Source organism: Polyodon spathula, chromosome 6 (assembly GCF_017654505.1).
Source record: "Polyodon spathula isolate WHYD16114869_AA chromosome 6, ASM1765450v1, whole genome shotgun sequence".
Lineage (NCBI taxonomy): Eukaryota > Metazoa > Chordata > Actinopteri > Acipenseriformes > Polyodontidae > Polyodon > Polyodon spathula.
Genome location: NC_054539.1, coordinates 8093160 through 8115284, shown reverse-complemented (window position 1 = coordinate 8115284; position 22125 = coordinate 8093160). Strand labels below are relative to the sequence as shown.

Genomic DNA, 22125 nt, shown 5'->3' with positions numbered 1-22125 from the left:
TCATCTTTTTTGTGACTTGTAGCTGCATTTGACTCGCTCTGAAATCTATTCAAAAGCTATTACTACCATACCAACCAAATAATAACAATGATGGGTAAGGAAGATTAGAAATCTGCTGGAAAAAGTCTGCTCTCTGATTGGTTAGCTGCATTCTATCAGCCATACGTTAATCCTACACAACCTTTGATTTGAATTCCTCCGCCATGTATCTATCCTAATTATATCATTTAATACCAATACGTAACCTCTAACTTTATAATTTGTTTCTGGGTCTAACAATTGTTTTAATGGGAAAAACTGTTGAAAATAATACAAAATAAGGTTTCTAAATGGGCTGTGAATATCCTACACAAATGTCTCCAAGAAAAAGGTAGACTTACATTTAGGGGTAGATGAAAGGATATGCACAAAGTGATTTGCGGGTACAAAACCCCCATAGTGCTGCCGTAAATCATGTTTAGCTGCTGTAAAGTTTGATTTTACCGGCCGCTAAAAATGCAGCGCATATAAAGAATGGTGTTCTGCACCAAATTTCAAATTCTGCTATCAAATTTGCACTTTGCCATCATTAATCCATTACAATTATATTCAAATGCATTCAAATAAAGAAAAGAGCATGGGATTGGGTGGGATCTGGATACTAAACGGGCCCAACATTATAATGTGATGTGCATCATTTCATTTTAACATCTACTGAGGACAGGTAGCACACATGCTCGAATAGTCAATAATATATATTTTTTAAGTTTGGGGAAAGACTGCAGGGTTTTTGGAAGACTGAAGAGATTTTATAGGGGTTGTAGTCTGGGGAAAAAAAAAGCTACAATATATTTTTTTAAAAAGGGATGTTATTTACTAGCTTTTATGGCTTTCCTCTCTACAGCACTCACGTAAGTGAAATGTGGACATTTTTCATAAGCACACAAATAAAACAGAGTTACCTACCTTTGAGAGCAGGTAGTTTCTGCAGCTCCCGGTTTTTGCTCAGGTTGAAGCGGGACGAGCTCTGGCGCCTTTCCTTCTTTACAATCTGTGGTCCCCCGGAGTACTTGATTTTATTCAGCTGGGTAGGAGGCGGGGTGCTGTTGCTGGGGCGTTTGCTTGCAGTCTGTTGCTGCAGTTGTGCCTAATAAGATTAATTAAAGTCAGTAACATAGTCTGGGAAACCCTTGTTTTCGGCCAGGCATTATGTCTATCAGATTTAATATCTTTTAGTAAACTTTGAACCTATAGCTGAAACTTTGGCATGTAACTTCATTACTCGAGACCATTCCCTGCAACCTGCAGGAATTGAAGAATACCCCCAATACCAGACAAAACTAGAATCAAGATGTGCAACAAAGGCTAAAGACTGTGAGACAGTGTTATCAGACAGTGGCGGAGGGCAAGTGCACAAGTGCGCATTTTTGCATATTTTACTTATCAATACTAACTATTCTGCAATCGCAGAGGTCAGTGGGGTCACGTAGTCATTTTTAATGCTAGAAGGGGGGTCACAGTGCAGCGAAGTTTGAGAACTGCTGCTCTAGATGAATCACTCTCCTCCTACATGTTCTCAATAGAGCAGATCATTTTTCTGAAAAATCTATTTGACATTTGTTCTGAAAACACAAAGATGATTTCATTAAAAGAAAAAATCTAATTAAAAAAAAGAAAATGCCATTTTTTTTAATAGAAAGAACGGTATATGATTTTAGCAATACATCAAACATTCCGTAAGATTACAAATGATTAAAACAAGTGAATACATCTCATTCATAACCATAAGTATAGAACAGGTTAAAATATTTTCATAACTACAAATATTGAACTATCTAGGTTGTCTGTGAAAAATGAACTCTGGTCCTGTAAACACTCTCAGCCACGGTCTGTTAAATTTCTGTTTCAAAGTGAGTTATATACTGTTCCATTAATTAAAACCCTCCTTTTCCAAGTGTAAATTAACTCCTGATAAATTATGACAAGTAAACACAGATTTGCTTTTAAATTCCCACGCAAATAAAAGAGTGGCAAGAAGCAATGCTCATTAAGATATTTACATTATTTCGTAAATCAACAAGTTTCAGAAATCACATTAGGATAATTTAATAACGAATTAAGCATAACGACTGCTTTAAAATGCCAAAATCAATGCTGCATGCCGATTTCTTGATTAACACTGGAGTTAATAATATAATAATATTTATAACCTTTTGAAAATCCTGCCCTAAGTATTTAAACACTAAAGAAACAGAATACACAATTTATATTTATTTATATAGATATTTTACTGTCTCCATTTCTCTTATTGCCATGTTTAGTGCCTTCTACAGCACTTGCACACAGACAGATATGCTCTTTGTTGATCTGAACAAAGTGTAACATGATAGCACTCTGATCTCTCACCAAGCACAAGTTTGACTTCAGTTGGATCAGTTTTATCTTTTTTTTTTTTCTAACTAAACATTGATCCATTTTAAGCTACATTTTTTAAACCCACAGCACATTTCAAACTCCAGCCTCCACTATGGGAAACTTGTGACAGCAGATTTATTAAAAGCAACACTTGAAGCACCCCCTCACAACCAAGGTTTTAAGAGTCTTAAAATACATCCTTTGTAAAATGTCTAAAGGCTTTCTTTTCTTTGACCCCCCCCCATCCCATCCCATCTCATCTCACCCAATCTCATCCCATCTGTTCACAGTTGCATAACTCCACTGCAAATTGAAAGGCAGTCTACATGTTCAGTTTTGTAAAGCCAGAGTGTAACTGTGTTTTGGATATCTTCTACCCCTAATGGCTGCAACAATCCACATCAGGAAGGAGGGAGGGATTATGTTTAAAAGGGTAGCTATTTTATATGAATATACTGTAAATACTGTGATTTAACACAGAATGAATAAGAGGGTCCAGTGAGGTCTTTGACAGTCCAGAACCGTCAATGTATCTTAAATAGAAGGCTACATTGACTTAAGAATAACAAATAAATTAAATAGTATTATTTGTGCTTCACATGGGGTTGGGCAATATACCGGTATTTTGTAAAATAAAAATATCGTTACAAATAAAATATATTGTGAGACATTTCTTCACAGTAAACAGTGGCCATAGAAAAAAAATGAGGCTTACTTGTGCCTTTTTGTAGCTGAACAAGCAAATGAAATCTGAAATTTAACTTTAAAACACACAAAAAAGAACACACATGTGGAAATGGCATTGTAAAATGTAGCGGGGGAAAAAAACCTAAACAAACCCACTTCTTTGGTTCTCGTTCATTATATTCCACATAACAGAAAGTCTCAACAAAAAATATAACATACAAAAATCTATATAAAAATCACAACACAACATTTCCAGCAAGTTAGGCACTGTTCAAGCGAGGCATTTTTTGAATGACCTGCTTGCCTTTGTGTCCCATGAGATTCTGACTCGCTCTAAAGCAGCACAACGCGTTTGACCCAGACGGCCTTCCATACAGATCAATCTGGTTTGTTTACTTTTTGCTGTCTAAAACTTTTAAAAGGGCTCAAGAGAAGCTGTGTTGATCCTGGGTTTTTCTGGGTTTTTTTTTTTTTTTTTTTTTATATTAATATCACACTGAGCTCTTTTCATTTGCTATTTTTAAACTGTCGCATGAGGCGGTAAATAAGTGCAAGGTATTTTTGTAATTTCTAGCGAATACAAACATCTAAATGTTGTATCTGAATATTATATATATATGGCCTACAGAAAGTCTATACCCCCTTTCAAAATTTTCACCTTTTGTTGTCTTATAGCCTGGAATTAAAATGCATTAAAAGTGTTTTTTTTTTCATTTATCTACACATCCTATCCCACAACTTCCAAGTGAAAAAATATTCTTGAAATTTGTAGAAAATTAATTAAAAATAAAAACTGAAATAGCCTGGTTGGATAAGTGTCCACCCCCCATGTAATAGCAATCCTAAATTAGCTCAGGTGTAACCAATCGCCTTCACCAAGTTAAGTGGCCTCCACCTGTGTTAAATTGTAGTGATTCACATGATTTCAGGATAAATTCAGCAGTTCATGTAGGTTCCCTCTGCTGGGTATTGCACTTCAAAGCAAAGACTCAACCATGAGCACCAAGGCGCTTCCAGTTTAAAAAAAAAAAAAAACCTTAAATCAGATTGTTAAATATATTGCATATTGTCCTGAACATCTAAAATATCATGATATTTTAGGTATATTGCCCACCCCACCCCTAGCTTTGCATATGTTTAAAAACATCTAACAATACACATACAAAACTGTAATATTGTGTTTGAAACTAAACATACACACACACATACATATACATATATATACACACACACAAGTTTCATGCTGATCAGATTACACAGCTTCTAATATATAACCCAGGCTGGGTAAGAGAGGGGAAAATGAAGCACAGCAGTTATCCAACAAAATCTGGGACAGAGGAAAGAATTTTACCACAGCTCCTATTTGAATTTCAGTCACTATATGCAATCAGAATTTTAAGACTGTCAGCATTTTCACCAATTGCCTCAATGTACCAAGACAAGATTTTATTATTCCGTTAATATGCATAGCATGAACATGTAGAAGGCTGCCTGGATAAACTATTTAAATCACAACGGTGTCCCGCCTGTGACCTTCAGACGAAGATGCACAACATCCCTGCCGAGCACTGTGCTTGGAAGCCAACTTAAAAAAAAAAAAAAAAAGTTACTTTTTCCCCAGGTCATACATTGTTTGTTGCTCTGTTATTTTTTGTAAATACAAGAACCTGTGACTAGTTATATAAAACATAATTTTTTTCCAAAATCCCTTTCAGCCAAGCACAATTCAGGGATACAAATAAGGTTGCATTCGATCCAATCCTGGCTTTATTACAAGTTTAATAAGACGCACCTCAGCTTGTTACCTATACACTGTGGCTAATCAAGCTCTAAAGAAAACCTGTAATGGGTTAAAATGCTATGCAATAGAAGTCTCCTTTCCATCCCTGCCATTCAAGTCAGCTGTTTTTCTGATAAAAAGTCTTCCTTAACTTTGCTGGTAATTTACAATTTTATAGCCCACATAGTACAACCTTTTTTTTTTTTTTTAAATTACATTTTATTTATTTTATTTTTAAAGTGAATTAATGCAATTGTGTATTTGTGTCAATGAGGGCAGAGGTTTCAAAACAACAAAAGTTCAGAAGTGAAAGTCTTCAAGATTATATATATATATATATATATATATATATATGTGTGTGTGTACATATATATATGTGTTGTGTGTGACACACATATATATATATATATATATATATATATATATATATATATATATATATATATATATATATATGTGTGTGTGTGTGTGTGTGTGTGTGTGTGTATATATATATATATATATATATATATATATATATATATATATATATATACACACACACACACACACACACACACACACACACACACACACACACACACACACACACACAACTGCTGAACCCATCTGCTGTAATGCAGGTACAGATTCCGGTACCCCTGAGCTCTCGCACTAGACAAAAAAAAGCTCAATGCCTTCCGAGTAGAGTAGTTTAGAGCAGATTACAGCCTTTCCTGCATTACATCACATCATGTTGAGTCTTGGTGCAACTGAATTCCTGCAGGTATAAGGTTCAAGGTATCTTTGGCGGGGGCTGTACAGCTGGGTATAATAGTGTTAATAAAACAAAATACAGAGTACTTTAAAAGTTAAATGCTACCGGTTGCAAACAAATTTATAAAACATCAAACTGGGAATTATTAGGCTTCCTTGTTGACCAGCATAAACATCACTGTGCACAAGTTAACCTACTATTAGTACCTGCATAGAAAGCACGTTCTTATTCAGTGAATTAACAATACAAGCCAAATCTAATATTTATTTGAATTTTAGTTCAATGAAAGACAATTCAGATAGAAAACATCCATGTTCCTACCAGGTCTACCACTTTGTTATCTTAACATGGTGAACAAGTATACTTAATTCTGTAGGGAGCTCAAGATTTAGGTTACTTTCATTTGTGTATGGCATCTAGAAATAGGCATAGAAATCTGTTCTAAAAGCACAGCTTAAGCACACCTTAAAAAACAAGTGTTGCACAATATGTTCTGTCTAAAAACAGCCTGTTGAAATGTTGAAAAAAATGATACAGCAACAACTTGCTCTTTTTTTGCTGTGTATTTATTTTGTATTACAATGTCAATGAAGTGTTTCAGGCTAGAACTCATAAAATAGACGCTTTTTTGTACTATAAATATGTATCATGTGCAGTAGTTCTTTTGTCAACACACAGCCTTGGGAGACTTAAAAGAAGAAAACCATTTTTGTGGTAACCCTGCATAAGACACCAAGGGTATTTTTTACATTTTTATAAACAAAATTACATCAGAAAAACAAAAACCTGCAGATAAACCCCCAAACACACGATCAATGTGTCAAGGGTTTGAATTTCAGCATATCTGCAACTTTCAGTGCGGGAAAATCCAGCAGAGATATTTTAAAGACACCAAGCTACTTTTTACCCAATTTAGAATGCCCGAAACACTACAACAATCTCTAAAGAAGTGGGTGTCAGTGACGAAAGCACTATGAGCAGCATTCTGAGTAGTTCTGGTTAAAATAAATAAAAGGGTACTGCTGGACATTTTAAGTGCTGCAAGACTTTATTCTCTTGTACGTGATTCTCGGCCGCTACTCCTAACAGGAACTACGATCGCCTGAAATTAAGCTTCTCATCATGTGACAGAGTTCACAGCTTAGGTTTCGTTCGGAGTATTGCTCCGTCATTGTAGCAGCTAGACTGAAAAGGGGCGGTATCAGATTCGTTGGAAAGCTTAGAAGCTCAGCTCCCCCCCATGTTCATTTCATATTGAGGTTCAACGGTGCAGTGTTTTTTTTTGTTTTGTTTTTTTTAGCCATCTACGATTACAATACACAGTGCATATAGAAAGTCTACACCCCCCTGTACTTTCATGTTGAAGTTTCATGCATTTAAATTTTTCCACTTATCTACACACCCCACTCCACACTGTTAAGGGGAAAAAAGTTTGAGAAAAAGATTATACATTAAAAATACAAAACTGAAAGATCATAAATGGATAAGTCTCCACCCTCCGAGTTAATACTTGGTGGAAGCACCTTTGGCAGCAATTACAGCTGTGAGTCGGTTGGGATAGGTCTCTACCAATATTGCACACCTAGATTTGGCAGTATTTGACCATTCTTCTTTACAAAACTCTGCAAGCTCTGTGAAGTTCCTTGGGGAGTGTTAATGGACAGCAATCTTCAAGTAATGCCACAAATTGTCAATTGGATTTAGGTCGGGGCTCTGACTGGGCCACTCAAGGACATTTACGTTTTTGTTTTTTTAGCCACTCCAATGTAGCTTTGGCTGTGTGCTTTGGGTTGTAGTCATGCTGAAAGGTGAACTTCCGTCCCAGTTTCAGCTTTCTTGCTGAGGGCAGCAGGTTTACCTCAAGGACCTTTCTGTACTTTACTCCATTAATTTTCCCTTATATGCTGATAAGTGCCCCAGTCCCTGCCGATGAGAAACATCCCCATAACATGATGCTGCCAGCACCATGCTTCACAGTACGGAGTGATACACTGTATTTGGTTTGTGCCAAACATAACACTTTGCATTTAGGCCAAAAAGTTCCATTTTAGTTTCGTCAGACCACAAAACTTTTTGCCACATGGCTACAGAATCTCCTGAGTGCTTTTTTTTTTTTTTTTTGCATACTTCAAAATGGGATTCAAGGTGGGCTTTCTTGAGTAAAATACTGGCCACATTTGTGGAGTGCTTGGGATATTGGTGTCACATGCAGTTTGACCAGTCTTGTCCATAAAAGTATTTCCATTGGCCTCTTGGTAGCCTCTCTGATCAGTCTCCTTCTTGCCCAGTCATCCAGTTTGGAGGGACAGCCTGATCTAGGCAGGGTCTTGGTGGTGCCATGCACCTTCCACTTCTTAATAATCGTCCTGAACATGCTCCAAGGGATATTCAAGGCCTTTGATATTTTTTTATACCCATCCCCTGATCTTTGTCCTGGTTTCTTCTGAAAGCTCCTTGGTGCTCATGGTTGAGTCTTTGCTTTGAAATGCACTACCAAGCAGAGAGAACCTACAGGAACTGCTGAATTTGTCCTGAAATCATGTGAATCACTACAATTTAACACAGGTGGAGGCCACTTGTTGTGTGATTTTGAAGGTGATTTCTTACACCTGAGATAATTTAGGATTGCTATTACAAGGGGAGTGGACACTTATCCAACCAAGCTATTTCAGTTTTTATTTAATTATTTTTATACAAACTTTTAGAATATTTTTTTCACTTGGAAGTTGTGGGGTAGGATGTGTAGATAAATGAAAAAATATATATTTTAATTCCAGACTCTAAAGCAACAAAAGGTGAACATTTTGAAAGGGGGTGTATCTATATAGCAGTGACCAAACAATTTTTTTGGAAAAGCGTTTATTTTTATTTTTTTACATATATTCTCATCTGTACCACATAGTATGTCTGGTTGCAACTTGCATAATATCAAAGGAAATGTTGCAGCCTTTCATTTGATATGTTCCATGCATGCAGTACAAACTATCCAGTAGTTAAATGAATAAATACATAAATGAAAACAGTGAAAAACAGGCGGAAACAGGGCTGAGTGTAAAGAGCTTAAAAAAAGAAATGGAGCACTGGTTAAAAAGAAAAGCACCTTTTTTCTCCTGCTGCATTCAAAAACTTTACGTCAGGCAATGGCAAAAGCAGTAATGCATGCTCTGTCTCGCAGGGATGAACAGCTGGTCTACTGAAAGCAGCTTATTTTAAAGCAACACCAGTGTGAATGATGATGCAGGAAAATATATATAGTTTTTTTCTTTTTTATATGCAGAAGTGCCTTTTTTTGCCATTCCCCCCTAAAATTTTGGAATGTCCCCATTGGCCCCAGCACAAAAAATTAAATTCAAGCCCTGGTGTCATAGTCACCTCTTGTGTACAGCTCCATACAAAGACCTCCGACAAGACTCCAAAATCTGAGACTGCAAAATCGACCTGTTTTTTTTTGCATCAAAGCCTTACCCAAGTTCTTGCTAAGAGTCACGTTTAGGATCATCTTAATAATCATAGCCGCAATTGAAGACGACAAGGTCAGTCTGTCAGCCAATGCAGGTATGATAATACCTATTACTCAACAAGCACAACCTACACTTGGAAATAAATAGTTTAAATCTATCTTAAGCATCTGTGCGCCAAAAGCATTACCAGTCCCTGGTGCATTTCACCTGTGCCTCTACAGTATTTTGGAAAACTAACCTATACATACTGTGGGATTACACACTTCTTACCGGTCCTTATAAAACTGAAACAGCTATTCCTGAATTACACCAGCATGTAAAATAAGAGGATGGGAAAGAGTTTTCCAAGGCACAGATGGCAGCATTAAATTACCGGTATTTATTTTAAAATGAATCTCTATTTAGAGAACTGATTTTTTTTAGAGAAATTTTACAAAACCGAAAAAAATACTTTTTTCTAAAACACTGGTTTCTAAATCTGACCAATTGTATCTTTTTTTTTTTGTATTATTTTACTGCATTTGTACTTTTTAAATCATTGTTTTAAAGATTAATCAGAAAACAGAGGTAAAAGCAGGTTGTGTGAATCTTATTTGACCCAAACCTGTATTTATTCCAAACTCTTGCACTATCAAATGGTACAATAATGCAATTTTGATGTTTCACACAATTTCATGACCCTCGTATCATAACGTGTACTGAAATGTGAAGACACTTCTGCTGCACAACCCTACATTTAATATATTTTAGGCAGGTACTGTACTATTTTTCTCTCTAGGCACCAGCAAAAGTAATAATGTACTACCTAATCATCACTAACTGATGACTTACTGACTGATTGAAAATAATAATAAATGTACTCCCAATATTTTAAATGTTCAACAGATTTATACTTAATCCCTCATTTCTTGTGCTGATCAATACCTGAAAAAGCCAAGAGCTGAGGACTAATCTGATACTTTGGGCTATTACAAGCATAGGCTTTTCCTGCTGCAAACTGGTGGAGAAATTGTGCCTCAGCAAGCATGCGTAATGGGAAGTGCATCATGTCATTATTCTTAAAATAGAATAAATCAATAATATTTCCATTTTGTAAAGAGATAAATACTGCAGGCACTATGACTACTACCATCAATGGTGTGGGAGCTGAAGTACTGCAAAGGAAACAGGACACAAGTAAACCAAAGAGAAATCTAAATTTACAACCAAAAGGCAATTTTACATTAAAGAATCTCAAATTCAACAAAATCAGCTTGCAATGGATGAAATGCGGATTCATTAAAATCAAATTAGAGACTCATATGCTGGACTCAAAACCATGCTTACATGTTTACCAGTAGGCAACTAATCCATAATCATGACTGTTTCATATGAAACACATAGCTACTGTAGCTCTAAATATGAATATCACAATAGGAGTATCCAGATAAGATCATAATGACAGTAAATTTTGTAAAATGACAAATAAATCCTTGCAGTATATCACCTTGACAGCGACATATCAAATTATTGGCACTAAACATAATGATAAAGTCTCTCAAAAAAAGAATTAATTAAAAACACACACACTAATATATATATATATATATATATATATATATATATATATATATATATATACACACACACACACACACACACAGGCTACAGGCTACAGAAACCAGATATTTTAAAATGATCTAAAAAAAAATAATACCACCATACATGTTTATAAATAAATGGTTTACCTCTTCTGAGTTCTCTGGAGCGGTGTCCTTTCCTCCGCTGCTGTTTTTAGTGCTGCTTTTAGCAGATTTAGTTGGCTCCTGCAGATTACAAGCAATATTTTATCCACTGGCATTTCACCCCGAATGTGTACTAAGCATGTCCTCTCACCAGCACACTGTCATTCCCCTTGATAAAGACGTTTCATTCATATGCCAAGTTCCAATTTGACATTATATATAATGATATATATATATATATATATATCTAGTATATAATATATAATATATATATAAATAATATATATATATATATATATATATATATATATATAAATAGATATATATATATAGTACACACACTCTATTTTAAATCCATCTTTAATGATGAAATACAAAAACAGCGCCAGATTCTCGTTGTTCGACTATGGACTTGGGCTAGCAACTCAGTTCTGCAGAAGGTGGGTATAGATGACAATACAAAAAAGCACTGGCATGACTAATAATTATTTTCAGATATAGCATCTTTCTTTTTTAACAAAACTGCCAAAACGCAATATCTGTATTGTCCGGTAAGGTACGCATTTCAAAATATTTCACGTAATAGTAACAGTATTTAAAAAAACATATACATACAGAAAAAAAATCTGATATTTTGCCAGGTTTTTTTTTAGTTTTATTTATACTTAATATATTTAATGAAATTGAATCATAAAATTGAGGGGAAAAAAACAAGTAGCTTTTATGCTTTAGTACTTGCAGCAAACAAAGTAACTGAAAAATTATTAAGCGCATCCTGTATGATTTCAAAATAATATTTTCCACTCAATTAAAAAACGAACAAAAAATGGGAAAACAAAAGTCATTACCTTCAACTATCATTAAACCAATAATCAAAAACAGTATTGATTTAAACAATGCTGTACTATCCAGTTCGATATACTGACTTGTACAACGGCCATGGCTAGCGTAAATTATTAAATTCCATCAAATTAAAAAAAAAAAAAAAAAAAACTAAAAACTTTTCCTTATTAAAAAATGTATATATTTGGGTTTCCCCACATGCATGGACTGTTATTTTAATTTAAAAAAAAATACAAATGACAAAAGTGGCCTATGCTTTTTATCACAAAAACAATAACAACATTTACTATTCCAATTTTTAAAAATAGGCCGTTTTTTAATTTTTTTATTTCAATAATATCTTTATTCTGAGTACTAAAACACCACAGAGATGGGAAGGTAGGGCGCTTTTTGCAGTGTCTCGAAATATAGGCCTTGCTGAAAATCAAAATCCTACTGAAATTAAAAATGTCGTTTTTGCTGTTGCAAACCAGGATATTTAGAAACATGTAACTGACTTGTCATAATTTCGGTTCCATGTATAACTGCATTACCTTTTCTTTTTTAGTTTTATTCGGCATTTCGTTGTTGTTGATGTTTTCCACGGTGTCTCCGTGACTCGCTTCCCCGAGACTCAGTCGCTCTCCCTCGGTTACCTCCAGCTCCCTGCGCCCTTGTAGGCCAACAATATTTTGATTGGTCGGTGGATAAAAACTCTGCCTAGTGACAAGTCTTAAAACATTATTTGATAGGACAAATGTTGTTCTATGTTTTCTTTAGGCAGGACAGTATGAAAGAACTCTGCCTGGTAACTATACGGCATGAAAATATCATTGGCTTGAAAACTTGCAACAGTAAAAGTGCCAGTGGGTTTATTTCGTGGTCAGCGCATGTGGTCTGAGGATTCAAGATTTTTATATAAACAAAATACAAATAAATAAATAAAGACATACAATTACTAGTAAATTATCCATAAGCGTAAAACCTTATTATTATTAATTTATTTAGCAGACGCCTTTATCCAAATCGACTTGCAGAGACTAGGGTGTGTGAACTATCAACTGCAGAGTCACTTACAACAACATCTCAACCGAGGACAAGGTGGTTAAGTGACTTGCTCAGGGTCACACAAGGTGAGCCAGTGGCAGCCAGGATTTGAACCGGGGACCTGTTGCTTACAAGCCATTTTCTTTAACAACTGTACCACACAGCATGAAAACATTGCGGTTTATTTCTGCACAATTATAAAATGCATACATTAATTAAGGTGCCTTATTTTAAAGGGCTGCATTCCCTGTATTGGGTTGTTAATGTAATGTAGCAGGTCACCTGGTAAATAGGTATAAACTACTGTACTTTGAATCCTATAGGTGACAAATAAAAGACATGTCTTCCCATTAACCCACTATTGGAATGCCTGTTTGATATTCCAATTATGATAGATCGTTATCTAGGTCGCCCACCTTTTTGTGAGAGAGGCAAACAATAGAAATTTAGAGCAAGTGGTTTGCAAAGAACCAGTCGTTACAGCAAATGAAACCCTATATGGTAAAACAGACTCCAGGAAGAGAAACACCAATACGAGCAGAGGGTAGGTGGACCTAACATAACTAGTTTCTACACTATTTCCCTTTCACCAAAAAAGGGTTAATCTCTGCAGTGTAAAAAGGTCTCATAAATAGAAGCCAAATTGCTTGAAATATTTCATAGGGAATTACCTTATTAAATGTTAATAATCCGTGCTTGCATTTATATGCGTGAATCTACCATTAAAAAACAGGCTTTAACTGTACAGATGAACAAAAAAGTTGAGCTAAATCAAGTCATATTGATAACGGTATTAAGAGGATAGCACCACCTGGTGGCCAAATATGCTTTTTTTTTAGAAGAGAATTTCTACAAATGCTTATTTTTTTGTAAGCTTTTTTTTTTCTGCGCCTTGTACAGAGTTGCTTTTCAAAGCTTTATTTGGGATGTTAACAAACTAGCGACCTAAGTTGCGCTCAAATTAATAATCACTTTAGTTGACAATTAATTGGATTAGCTATTGGTTTTAGCTGGTTGAGAGGCATTCTTGCCTATTCTGCAGGTAGATTGGGCTCAGTTGACACACACAAGAAAGCAATGGCTTAAAAAAGTTGATCATTGTTTCTAATACTTTATTGCTTCGTTTTATTAATAATATTGCAATTTAGCAAAAAATAAGAAACATTCATAACATCCCTGGTAACAATAGCACAGTATTTTAAGGTAATGCACATGTACTGATTTTCTGTCCTTATTCCAGTCACAATTTGCACATCAGGCTTTCATCACAGCCACAGATCACTGTTAATCTGTCATATTTAAATTTCCTTTACTGAAAATTCAGTGAGTGTTGTCAACATTCTTAAATACATCTGGTTGTCATAATCCTGTACTGGAGTTTCATATAGCATCTGGATATCCAGTAGGTGTATGTTACAATTACAAACTTTTGAGTGAATTTTTGTACCAAAAAAACACCAAAACATCAAAAGCATTCTAATATTAAAATTAAATTGCATTCTTTTGATACTTCGGTAAATCCATTCACTGTTAAGGATCCGATTGCGCAGCCCCGATCATATCTTCATGTGACCCGAGGATGCCCTGCGGTCTCTTGTTTAGGGTAAATGAGAAGATCGCTGCTGTAGAAAAAAAAAAGAAAATCTGTCAAAGAACAATTGGTGGCATAGTCTGGGTTATATGCAGCAGCTGAATGAGAATTCACAAGCTGCCCACAGTCTTTAGAGCAGTGTGTGTGTGTCAGCGTGTTTTATGACCTGGGTTATCTCCAGGCCATCTACTGATGAACAATGAAGTTGTTATTTAAGTAAACTCCAACTAGAGCCCTCTTCTTCTGGATATTTTATGTAATAATTGTTAAGCCTTAAAAAGGTACCAGTTTCTAATATGACCCTTTTGCTGTAGGGTCATTGCTATGTTGATACTGGCAAGCCCAGGCTGTTTTAGACCAAAAGGTTTATCTTAATGCATTTGATGAAATTAACCAGACTGCTTCAGACAGCTGATTAACATAGCATGAACAAATAAATATCTTTAAGTCCATGGCAAAGTCACTGATAACAGACTAACCTATTTCTGAAACAACTCAGGCATCACGACATCAGGGCTATGTTGCTGTGTGTAATAACTGTTTCTCAGAGTTGGAGTCGATTCCTATTCCTTTTTAAAATCAATTCCCAGTTCCAATTTCCTTTTAATCAATTTCAACACAATTTATCAATATTGCAATTAGCAGTATTCTGTTATGAGCTTACATTTAAGTCACTGCTAGTCATTTAAATGAAAGCAGGCTGAACAATCACAAGAGTTGTATCTCTAAAATACAAATTCCAATTCCTTCAAGGTTTGATTTTAAAGAGGAATTGACCTCAGCCCTGACTGTCTTTCACCCTGAAGTTTTCTATCCTTCTTTCAGATAAGACATTAAACCCTGTCTGATCTCCCTGCGGAATTAAAATAACCTACACGACTGGATAAAGCTCACCATGTCCACAGTTACTGTAATCTGTCCTTGTGGTTTTTACTATCTGGTTAAATACAGCCAGGCGGATATCCTTGAGGGAAGGACACCTAGGAATACACCAACACTACAAGGCAGTTGTACATGAAGAAACTTGAATCCCCGGCTTGCTACACTTGAGGATAATCCTTGGAGACAGTACAAGACAAGGACACAGTGGTCTCATATCACTGGAAGTATTAAATTGTGAATAGTCATGAAATTAGACTATATTTTAACCCTTTCACTTCAGAAAATAAAAACCTTTGTATCCTTGTCTGTTATTTCTTTATAGATAAACCACAGAGTTTGATGTCTTCCAATGTCATCCATCTATCAGACTCAGACTGTTTATAATGAATTGGTTTCAATTTAATTCAGTATTCTTTTTGAGACACAATCTGTAAGAGAACACACATCTTTACTGCTGCTTTAGTGATTTGTAGAATTGTCAGCAATTTGAATATAATGCATTAGCATCTCATCCAGTCTTTGGGGGTCCCAGTCAACCGTCAACCCACGTCTCAGGCACAGGACTAGATATTGCACTGGAGGAATGTTGCAAAACTCTCCAAAAACAGACAAGAGCAAATGCTAATGCTGAGGCAGAAACATTAAATCTTACCACCATTGCTGCAGAGCTTTTGAATCCAAAGTATTTATTGATTTCTTTCTGGCAATTCCAGGCTAAGGAGGCACCTCCCAGGCTGCTTCTGGGCAACCTAGATTCAGCAAAGTCGGCAGATGTGATTGAAAATTTGAACAGATTTTAGAGAATGCTGGCTTGTAAGGATTTGATCAGTCAGTTAGGATTGGAAAATAGATAAGACAAGCAAGGGAGGGCTTAATTAAACTTACACTAAGTTCACCCTCTTTTGCAACCTGGGGTAGCGCATGACGACACCAGAATAAATAACAAAATATAACTCTTTGAATTGAATGAAAAGGCATTAGATGCATGCCCACATAATAAATAGAAAGGTACCCAGAGGTCACAAAATAAATAAAACTAGGTGCAATGTATAGCTTTTATTTACTTTATATCCAGCTTCTTTTACTTAATGTTGTGTATTTCCCAGCTATCAAATCTCCCCAAATGTTTTAACAATCATTTTCATTATAAAAAACAAATGGCATTTTCTAGAATTTGTGCATAAACTGTTTCTACATAATCTGGATATTTGGTGGTAGGTAAAGTAAGTAGCCAGCTTGTTTGTGACATAAAATGTCACACTAGTCACAATAGGCCACAAAAAAAGTAGTTATTTTTGGAGGGGAAAATGGGACATTTGTTCTACACAGCTAAATACACTAGACAGTACTCAAAGTTTTATTATTCCAGTAAATGGATTGCAGACAAGAGTGGCAATGCTTTATAAATACTGCTAACTATTCTGTATCAGAAATACTTGAATGTAAAATTATCTCTCACCCAACACACACATTGACACACCCTTAAAACTGAATAAAAAGAAGAAACTTATCTTAGCTGGGACTACATTCATTTTTTGGTATTATACTGGGTTTTCTTTGACTTTAACCGTGACATCAGACATGGAAAGCAAATGACAAATAAATGACATTTTAAAATGACCGTTATTGTTAAACTATTTACTGTAAAAGTACTTTACATGCACTATATAATCCTACTACAAATAAAAATGCAAGTGGCACTAATACGGATAGCTCACAATATATAAAACGCAAAGCAAGCAGATACAAAAGGCCAAACTTTAAATTTTTCCCCCACCAGTAGTTTATAATGGAGTAAGGTTGTATTTTTTCTTTAAAAAAAAAAAAAGTTGTACTGGCTAAAACAGTAGGTACTACATACATTTACTGCCTGAGAATGGGGTCTAAAATGTATTATCAAAATGCACTTATAATTAGCACAGGTTGGAAAGCTATGGGCTAATCCCCAGCGTCATTTGGAAAACCCTTACCTTGAATGCTGAGCAAACTGTCTTGAATGCCACTACTTCAATATAAGAAAAGTTTGACAGAGAAGAGGCCATTTGGCCAATTGAAGCTTGTTCCTTCTTAGCAAACCATTTGCCTCTACTAGGTGATCTGGCTTGAAGTTATGTGGTGGGTAACTTCAATATAGAAACGGATGCAGCAAACAAGAGGCCTACAATATCAATCCATCTCTCTCTCATTCATTATATAATATTATATTATATTATATTATATTATATAAATGATATATATATATATATATATATTATATATATATATATATATATATATATATATATAAAACCATGCAATCACATTGTCTAGTTCTATATATATATTTCACTATCTAAAGTTACTTTTTAAAACACCCCTCCCTTTTTAGGTGTGCAACTATGTTATCAAGATATACAAGTGGTGGCCGGATGAGTCTCTAAATGCTTGAGTAGCTACAGCTGTTCTTTTTTGCTGGTGTAAACATTTCTATTATACAACTTGGAATTAGTTCTCTAACTCCTGAAAAAGCAAAGTAATGTTGAAAATAAGCATAATGAATACACTGACCAAGGATTTTTTTTATACTTTGATTTAATGAACAAAGAATAGAAACAAGCATAGCCAACATTTTAACACTAGAGATCGAGCCAACACATGTACAAGTCAAATGGGCAAAGACTTGGTCTGTAATGTCCAGTCAGCAGTTCAAAACTCTTCTTTTTCTTTCCCAGATCTTCAGTTCTTTTCATTGTACACTGTAACAGACAACAATTACTGAATCACAGCAAACTGACAATGTACATGTTAAATGCTTTTTAAAAATCACCTTTGGTCCAATGCGCAGTCCACTTCCTAACCAACTGTTTCTTCCTTCCATGCCAAGCTTTTCTTTTTCACTTCTTACCAATGTTGTCCTTCCTGTTTTAGCACGTTTTTCATAAAAGAAATGTGTGGACACAAATTGAGTCTCCTTGTAACTAGTGGTGGGCAACGATAGGAATTTGACATTGATACAGAGCACGTTTTGATAGGTAATAGACTTCTTCCAAAACAGAAACACATCCGTGCTATATATGCATATAAACACACGTTAACAGGCGTTAACAGATATTTACACTTCAACTTGGTGATCCTTTGCTTCATAATATCAGTTAAGTAACACCCTATGGATGGGCAATAGTGCCAAACTTAATACAGCATGCAAACAGCGTTTGGTACCTAAATGCCAATCAATGAAATAAAATGCTTAAATAAAACTTTAGTGTGGTGTTTCTTGCCTTTGAGGCTGACAATGATTGGTATGTATAGGGTTTATTGTGTCTCAATATAAAATAAATGTGATTATACTGCATTGGTATTTTAGCAGTTTTAGCAATAAAAAGCTTACCATACTATTTATGGAGTGTGTGTGGTGGATAATTCCAGTTTCGCTACAGTGAAAAAATGATTTATTTAAAAATAAATCCATTACAGCATAGCAAATTTGTATTGTTAAAACTTCAAGAAAACTGATGTTTAGCTTAGTTACTAGATACACCATGTTTATTTCACCTAAAGCTCAAGTTTCAATTGAAAAAGTTATTGATTTCAGTTAAAATCTAACATTGATTATGATATCATATCAAAATATCGATATTGGTGCCCATCACTACTTTTAACAGAAAAAAGCACACATTTTCACGAAGCGCAATGTACATTACTTTTTCAGAACCGACAGACATACAGTACAAGTAACCTTTACATTTATTTGTAAATTTCACTTTTAAAAAAACAGATGTCAGGAATGGTAATAGTAATGTAAAATAAGAAAATGCATCTACATGCGTGCCTTAAGAACAAACAATAACAAAATGATAAAATACAACTTGAGCAAAACATATAATTGGAGAAGAGTGGTGAAAGCTGAATACATGTCGTATCAGTAAACCATAACAAAAACATTATGGATTATTTCCAGTATCGGAAATGCTCTCTACAAGACCTGGATCCTTCGGATCTTCATCTTTAGGCTGAGATGAAAGACTTGCAACCTGCTTGTTAGCCTCGTTCACCAGAACGTCGTCTGAATGACTGGCTTCAAGAGATTCCAGTGCCGAGGGAGTGATCTCTCCCTTAGGCTGCTTTGCTTCCTGAGAAGAACTTATTTCAGGAGTTTCAGGGATATCCGTTTCTAAGGCAAATGAGCCAACCACCTCACCAATATCTTCCAACATCAGGTGACCTGAAATACTGTGTATCTCCTCTTCTCTGTTGATTTCATTTTGACCTACAGACTCCAGCGCATGCAATTCGGCTTCCAGCCTTGCAGGGCTTAGATCACTGCATTTGCTGGGCATCTCCAACGTTAAAGCCTCTGCATTTTCGGCTACATTTTGTACCTCCCGAGCCACGGTGTCCGTCTCAGTTTCAGGAATATTTAAATCTGCAGTTTCAAAACAAAAGTCGTAAGTATCAAGGTTTAAGTCAGGGGTTTCAAAATTCAAAGCAGGAGTTTCAAAACTGCCAAGATCTACAGAAATGCCACCCTCTGAAATCTCTAACTTTAGGGGTTCAGGGTCACCACCTGGCGCATTTAGCTCAAGAGATTCAGGGATGCCAGAAATTTGTAGAAAACCATGACTTCGGAGATTCTCCTCTGTATTAAGAGTATGTGGCTCCGTGTTAGAGGACATTAAATTTCTGGTTTCAAGGCTGTCCAAAATCTTCCGGCCACGGATTTCCTTATTCCAGGGTACTGTTATCAGAGAGATGGGGTCATCAATGGGGACGCCACTGCACACAGACACGTTACTACTGGAAATATCCTGATCAGGACTGTAGATTACTGGCATGGATTCTTGATTTGTTTTGCCAGCATCCACATTACCAGTTTCATCTTTACTCAGACCTGTCGCAGCATTTTTATTACCAGCTAAGACATCGTTTTGGATTTCAGCTGCTTGGTTGTCTGGTAGTTCTTTACTGAGATCAATTTTACTCTCTTCTTTCTGGATAGCCTGCTTATTCTTTTTTTCAACTTCAGAAAAAAGTAGTACGTTAGACGCTTTACTTTTATTCTCTGATTCTGTACTATAAGATACAGCGCTTTCCCCATAATTTGTTCGCATCTCAGCATTTCCAGTGTTTATTTCAGTTTTACTTGCATTTTTGACATCTGAGGAACCTTTCCCACCGCTACTATAAAAAATATCATACAGATCTTGTGCATTGGCCGCAGCCAAGTTTGATTTGGGTTTCTCGCTTTTTTTTGTCGACTCCCCCCGATCCTTATGTAGCGGAGGAGGGCGGACGAGTACGGTCAAGTTTTGTTCACTTTCGGGCACACCAGGTGCTGCCACATCAGACTTAAAACTCATTATCTGCATAACTGGATGAGGAATGGAAGGGGTTTTCTTTTCAGGCACAGCTAAAGGAGTGACTTTTGTCACTGAGGTTTTTACTTCTGCCTCCATGGGGGTTTTTACTTCCCCCATGGGGGTTTTTGCTTCTGTTACTGTGGTGGTGGCAGGAGTTTTTACTCCCACCACAGGAGGAGTTTTAAGTACAACTTCCTCACCACAAAATGCCTTGGAAATAAGATCAGGTGTCAACATAACATTCTTTTTTGAATCACTTTTAACTACAGGTAGAGGTTTGCTGGCAGTGGTACCAGCTGGTCTTATAGACAGAAAGGCATTTAAAGGGGCCGGTTTATTAACTACGGCGGCGCTAGTCTTTCTGAGCTGCATAACTGGGGCAGGCAAGTTAGGACGGATTTTTGCTTGGGTTGCCACGGCAGGGGCAGTACTAAAGGGCATCCATACACTGGTGTGGGGGATAACCGTCTTTCCCGAGAGCTTAATTGCAATGGTTTTTGTTTTCCCAAACTGCGTCTTCCCATCCTCCTTATCTTTGCTCCCGTCTCCAAGTTCTTCCTTTTCCGTTGTCGGTTCTGACTCTTTCTCTTCTTCCTTGTCCGATTTCTTCCAGCAGAACTTTCCAAAAGTGGGAGAGTCTGCAGAATTCTTTGCTGACTCCTCAGGCTTTTTTTTCAGCCTAAGCTGTACCGCAAGCTTTGGGTTGCTGTCCCCTTTCAGAGGTGCGGGTGCCTTTTCACACAGCTCCATGGGGCTCCCAGGCTCCTCACTTTCATTCTTAACCACTACCTTTGCTTTTGTGTCTTCCTCTTTGAGAACTTTGGGTTCCTCTTCCATTTTCCTTTTCAGCTCTGTCTGCCTTCGCTCTTTATTGTCCATGATTACCGCCAGACCTGCTTGACGGTCCAGATTCCTCCTCTGTTCATACAGCGGGTTTTCATTAACATATTTCTAGAAGGGATGAAAATTGAAAGTCTTAATCCCTTTATTTTTTTTACTTTTTTTTTTAGAAAATGTAAATAAAAACTGATTTGTAGTTCTACCAAACACCCTGTGAAAACAATCCCACAAAACGTTAAACCAGAGCCAATTAAACAAATGTATTTATTTTTTAATTATAGGAGTGGATTCACATTAGAATCAATAAAGATGTAACAAAGTGTCTTCCATCTGTGGTAGTCTTGGAATGCCATAAACTAAGCAATAGAACAAGCAATCTCAACACCTTTAAGACACTGAATGTAAAATGGTACAACTAAGCTGTTTTAAATGAGAAATATAAAATAAAACCAAAAAAGCATTACATATGCAAACTTAAATCATTTCCTTTTGCTACTGTACCCCAAAAACTTGATGCTTGAAAAACTTGTCATTGGTAAAGTAAATCCTAGACGACATTCATTGATCAAGGAAGATAAACCGTTACCTGTGATTACCTTATATTTTTCATTATGACTACAATTTGAAACATGATCTTCAGCACTGATCTGATCTCCAAAAAACTCTTCACATAGCTGGCAGTAAAATCCTATGACAGCGGTCAAAAACTCAGAACCTGTAAAACAGTTTACAAATTGAGTGAGGATCTATAAAATTAGTCAAAATAAATAAAACCAATAATATAAAAATAACTTAATTCAAAGC

General features: G+C 35.9%; 2 protein-coding genes across 7 annotated transcripts in view; both read right to left on the bottom strand.

The window, feature by feature from the left end:
- LOC121316772 (serine/threonine-protein phosphatase 2A 56 kDa regulatory subunit delta isoform-like) overlaps window positions 1-12307 on the bottom strand; it is a 31557-nt gene extending 19250 nt beyond the window's left edge. The window contains exons 1-3 of the mRNA XM_041251946.1: window positions 12180-12307; window positions 10807-10884; window positions 946-1126 (exon numbers count right to left, since the gene is read on the bottom strand). Coding sequence (XP_041107880.1) covers window positions 946-1126; window positions 10807-10884; window positions 12180-12206 — 286 coding nt within the window. The 5' untranslated portion in view covers window positions 12207-12307. The remainder of the gene's footprint in view (window positions 1-945; window positions 1127-10806; window positions 10885-12179) is intronic.
- A 1473-nt stretch (window positions 12308-13780) lies between these two features.
- LOC121316768 (zinc finger protein 318-like) overlaps window positions 13781-22125 on the bottom strand; it is a 29445-nt gene continuing 21100 nt past the window's right edge. For 5 of the 6 annotated variants that reach the window (XM_041251931.1, XM_041251936.1, XM_041251934.1 and 2 more), the window contains 2 exons: window positions 21918-22036; window positions 17501-21432 (listed from right to left, as the gene is read on the bottom strand). In XM_041251931.1, the coding sequence (XP_041107865.1) occupies window positions 19066-21432; window positions 21918-22036 (2486 nt within the window). In that variant the 3' untranslated portion in view covers window positions 17501-19065. Of the gene's footprint in view, window positions 14295-17500; window positions 21433-21917; window positions 22037-22125 lie in introns of those variants that run through there. The other variant, XM_041251937.1, reaches the window with a different exon arrangement.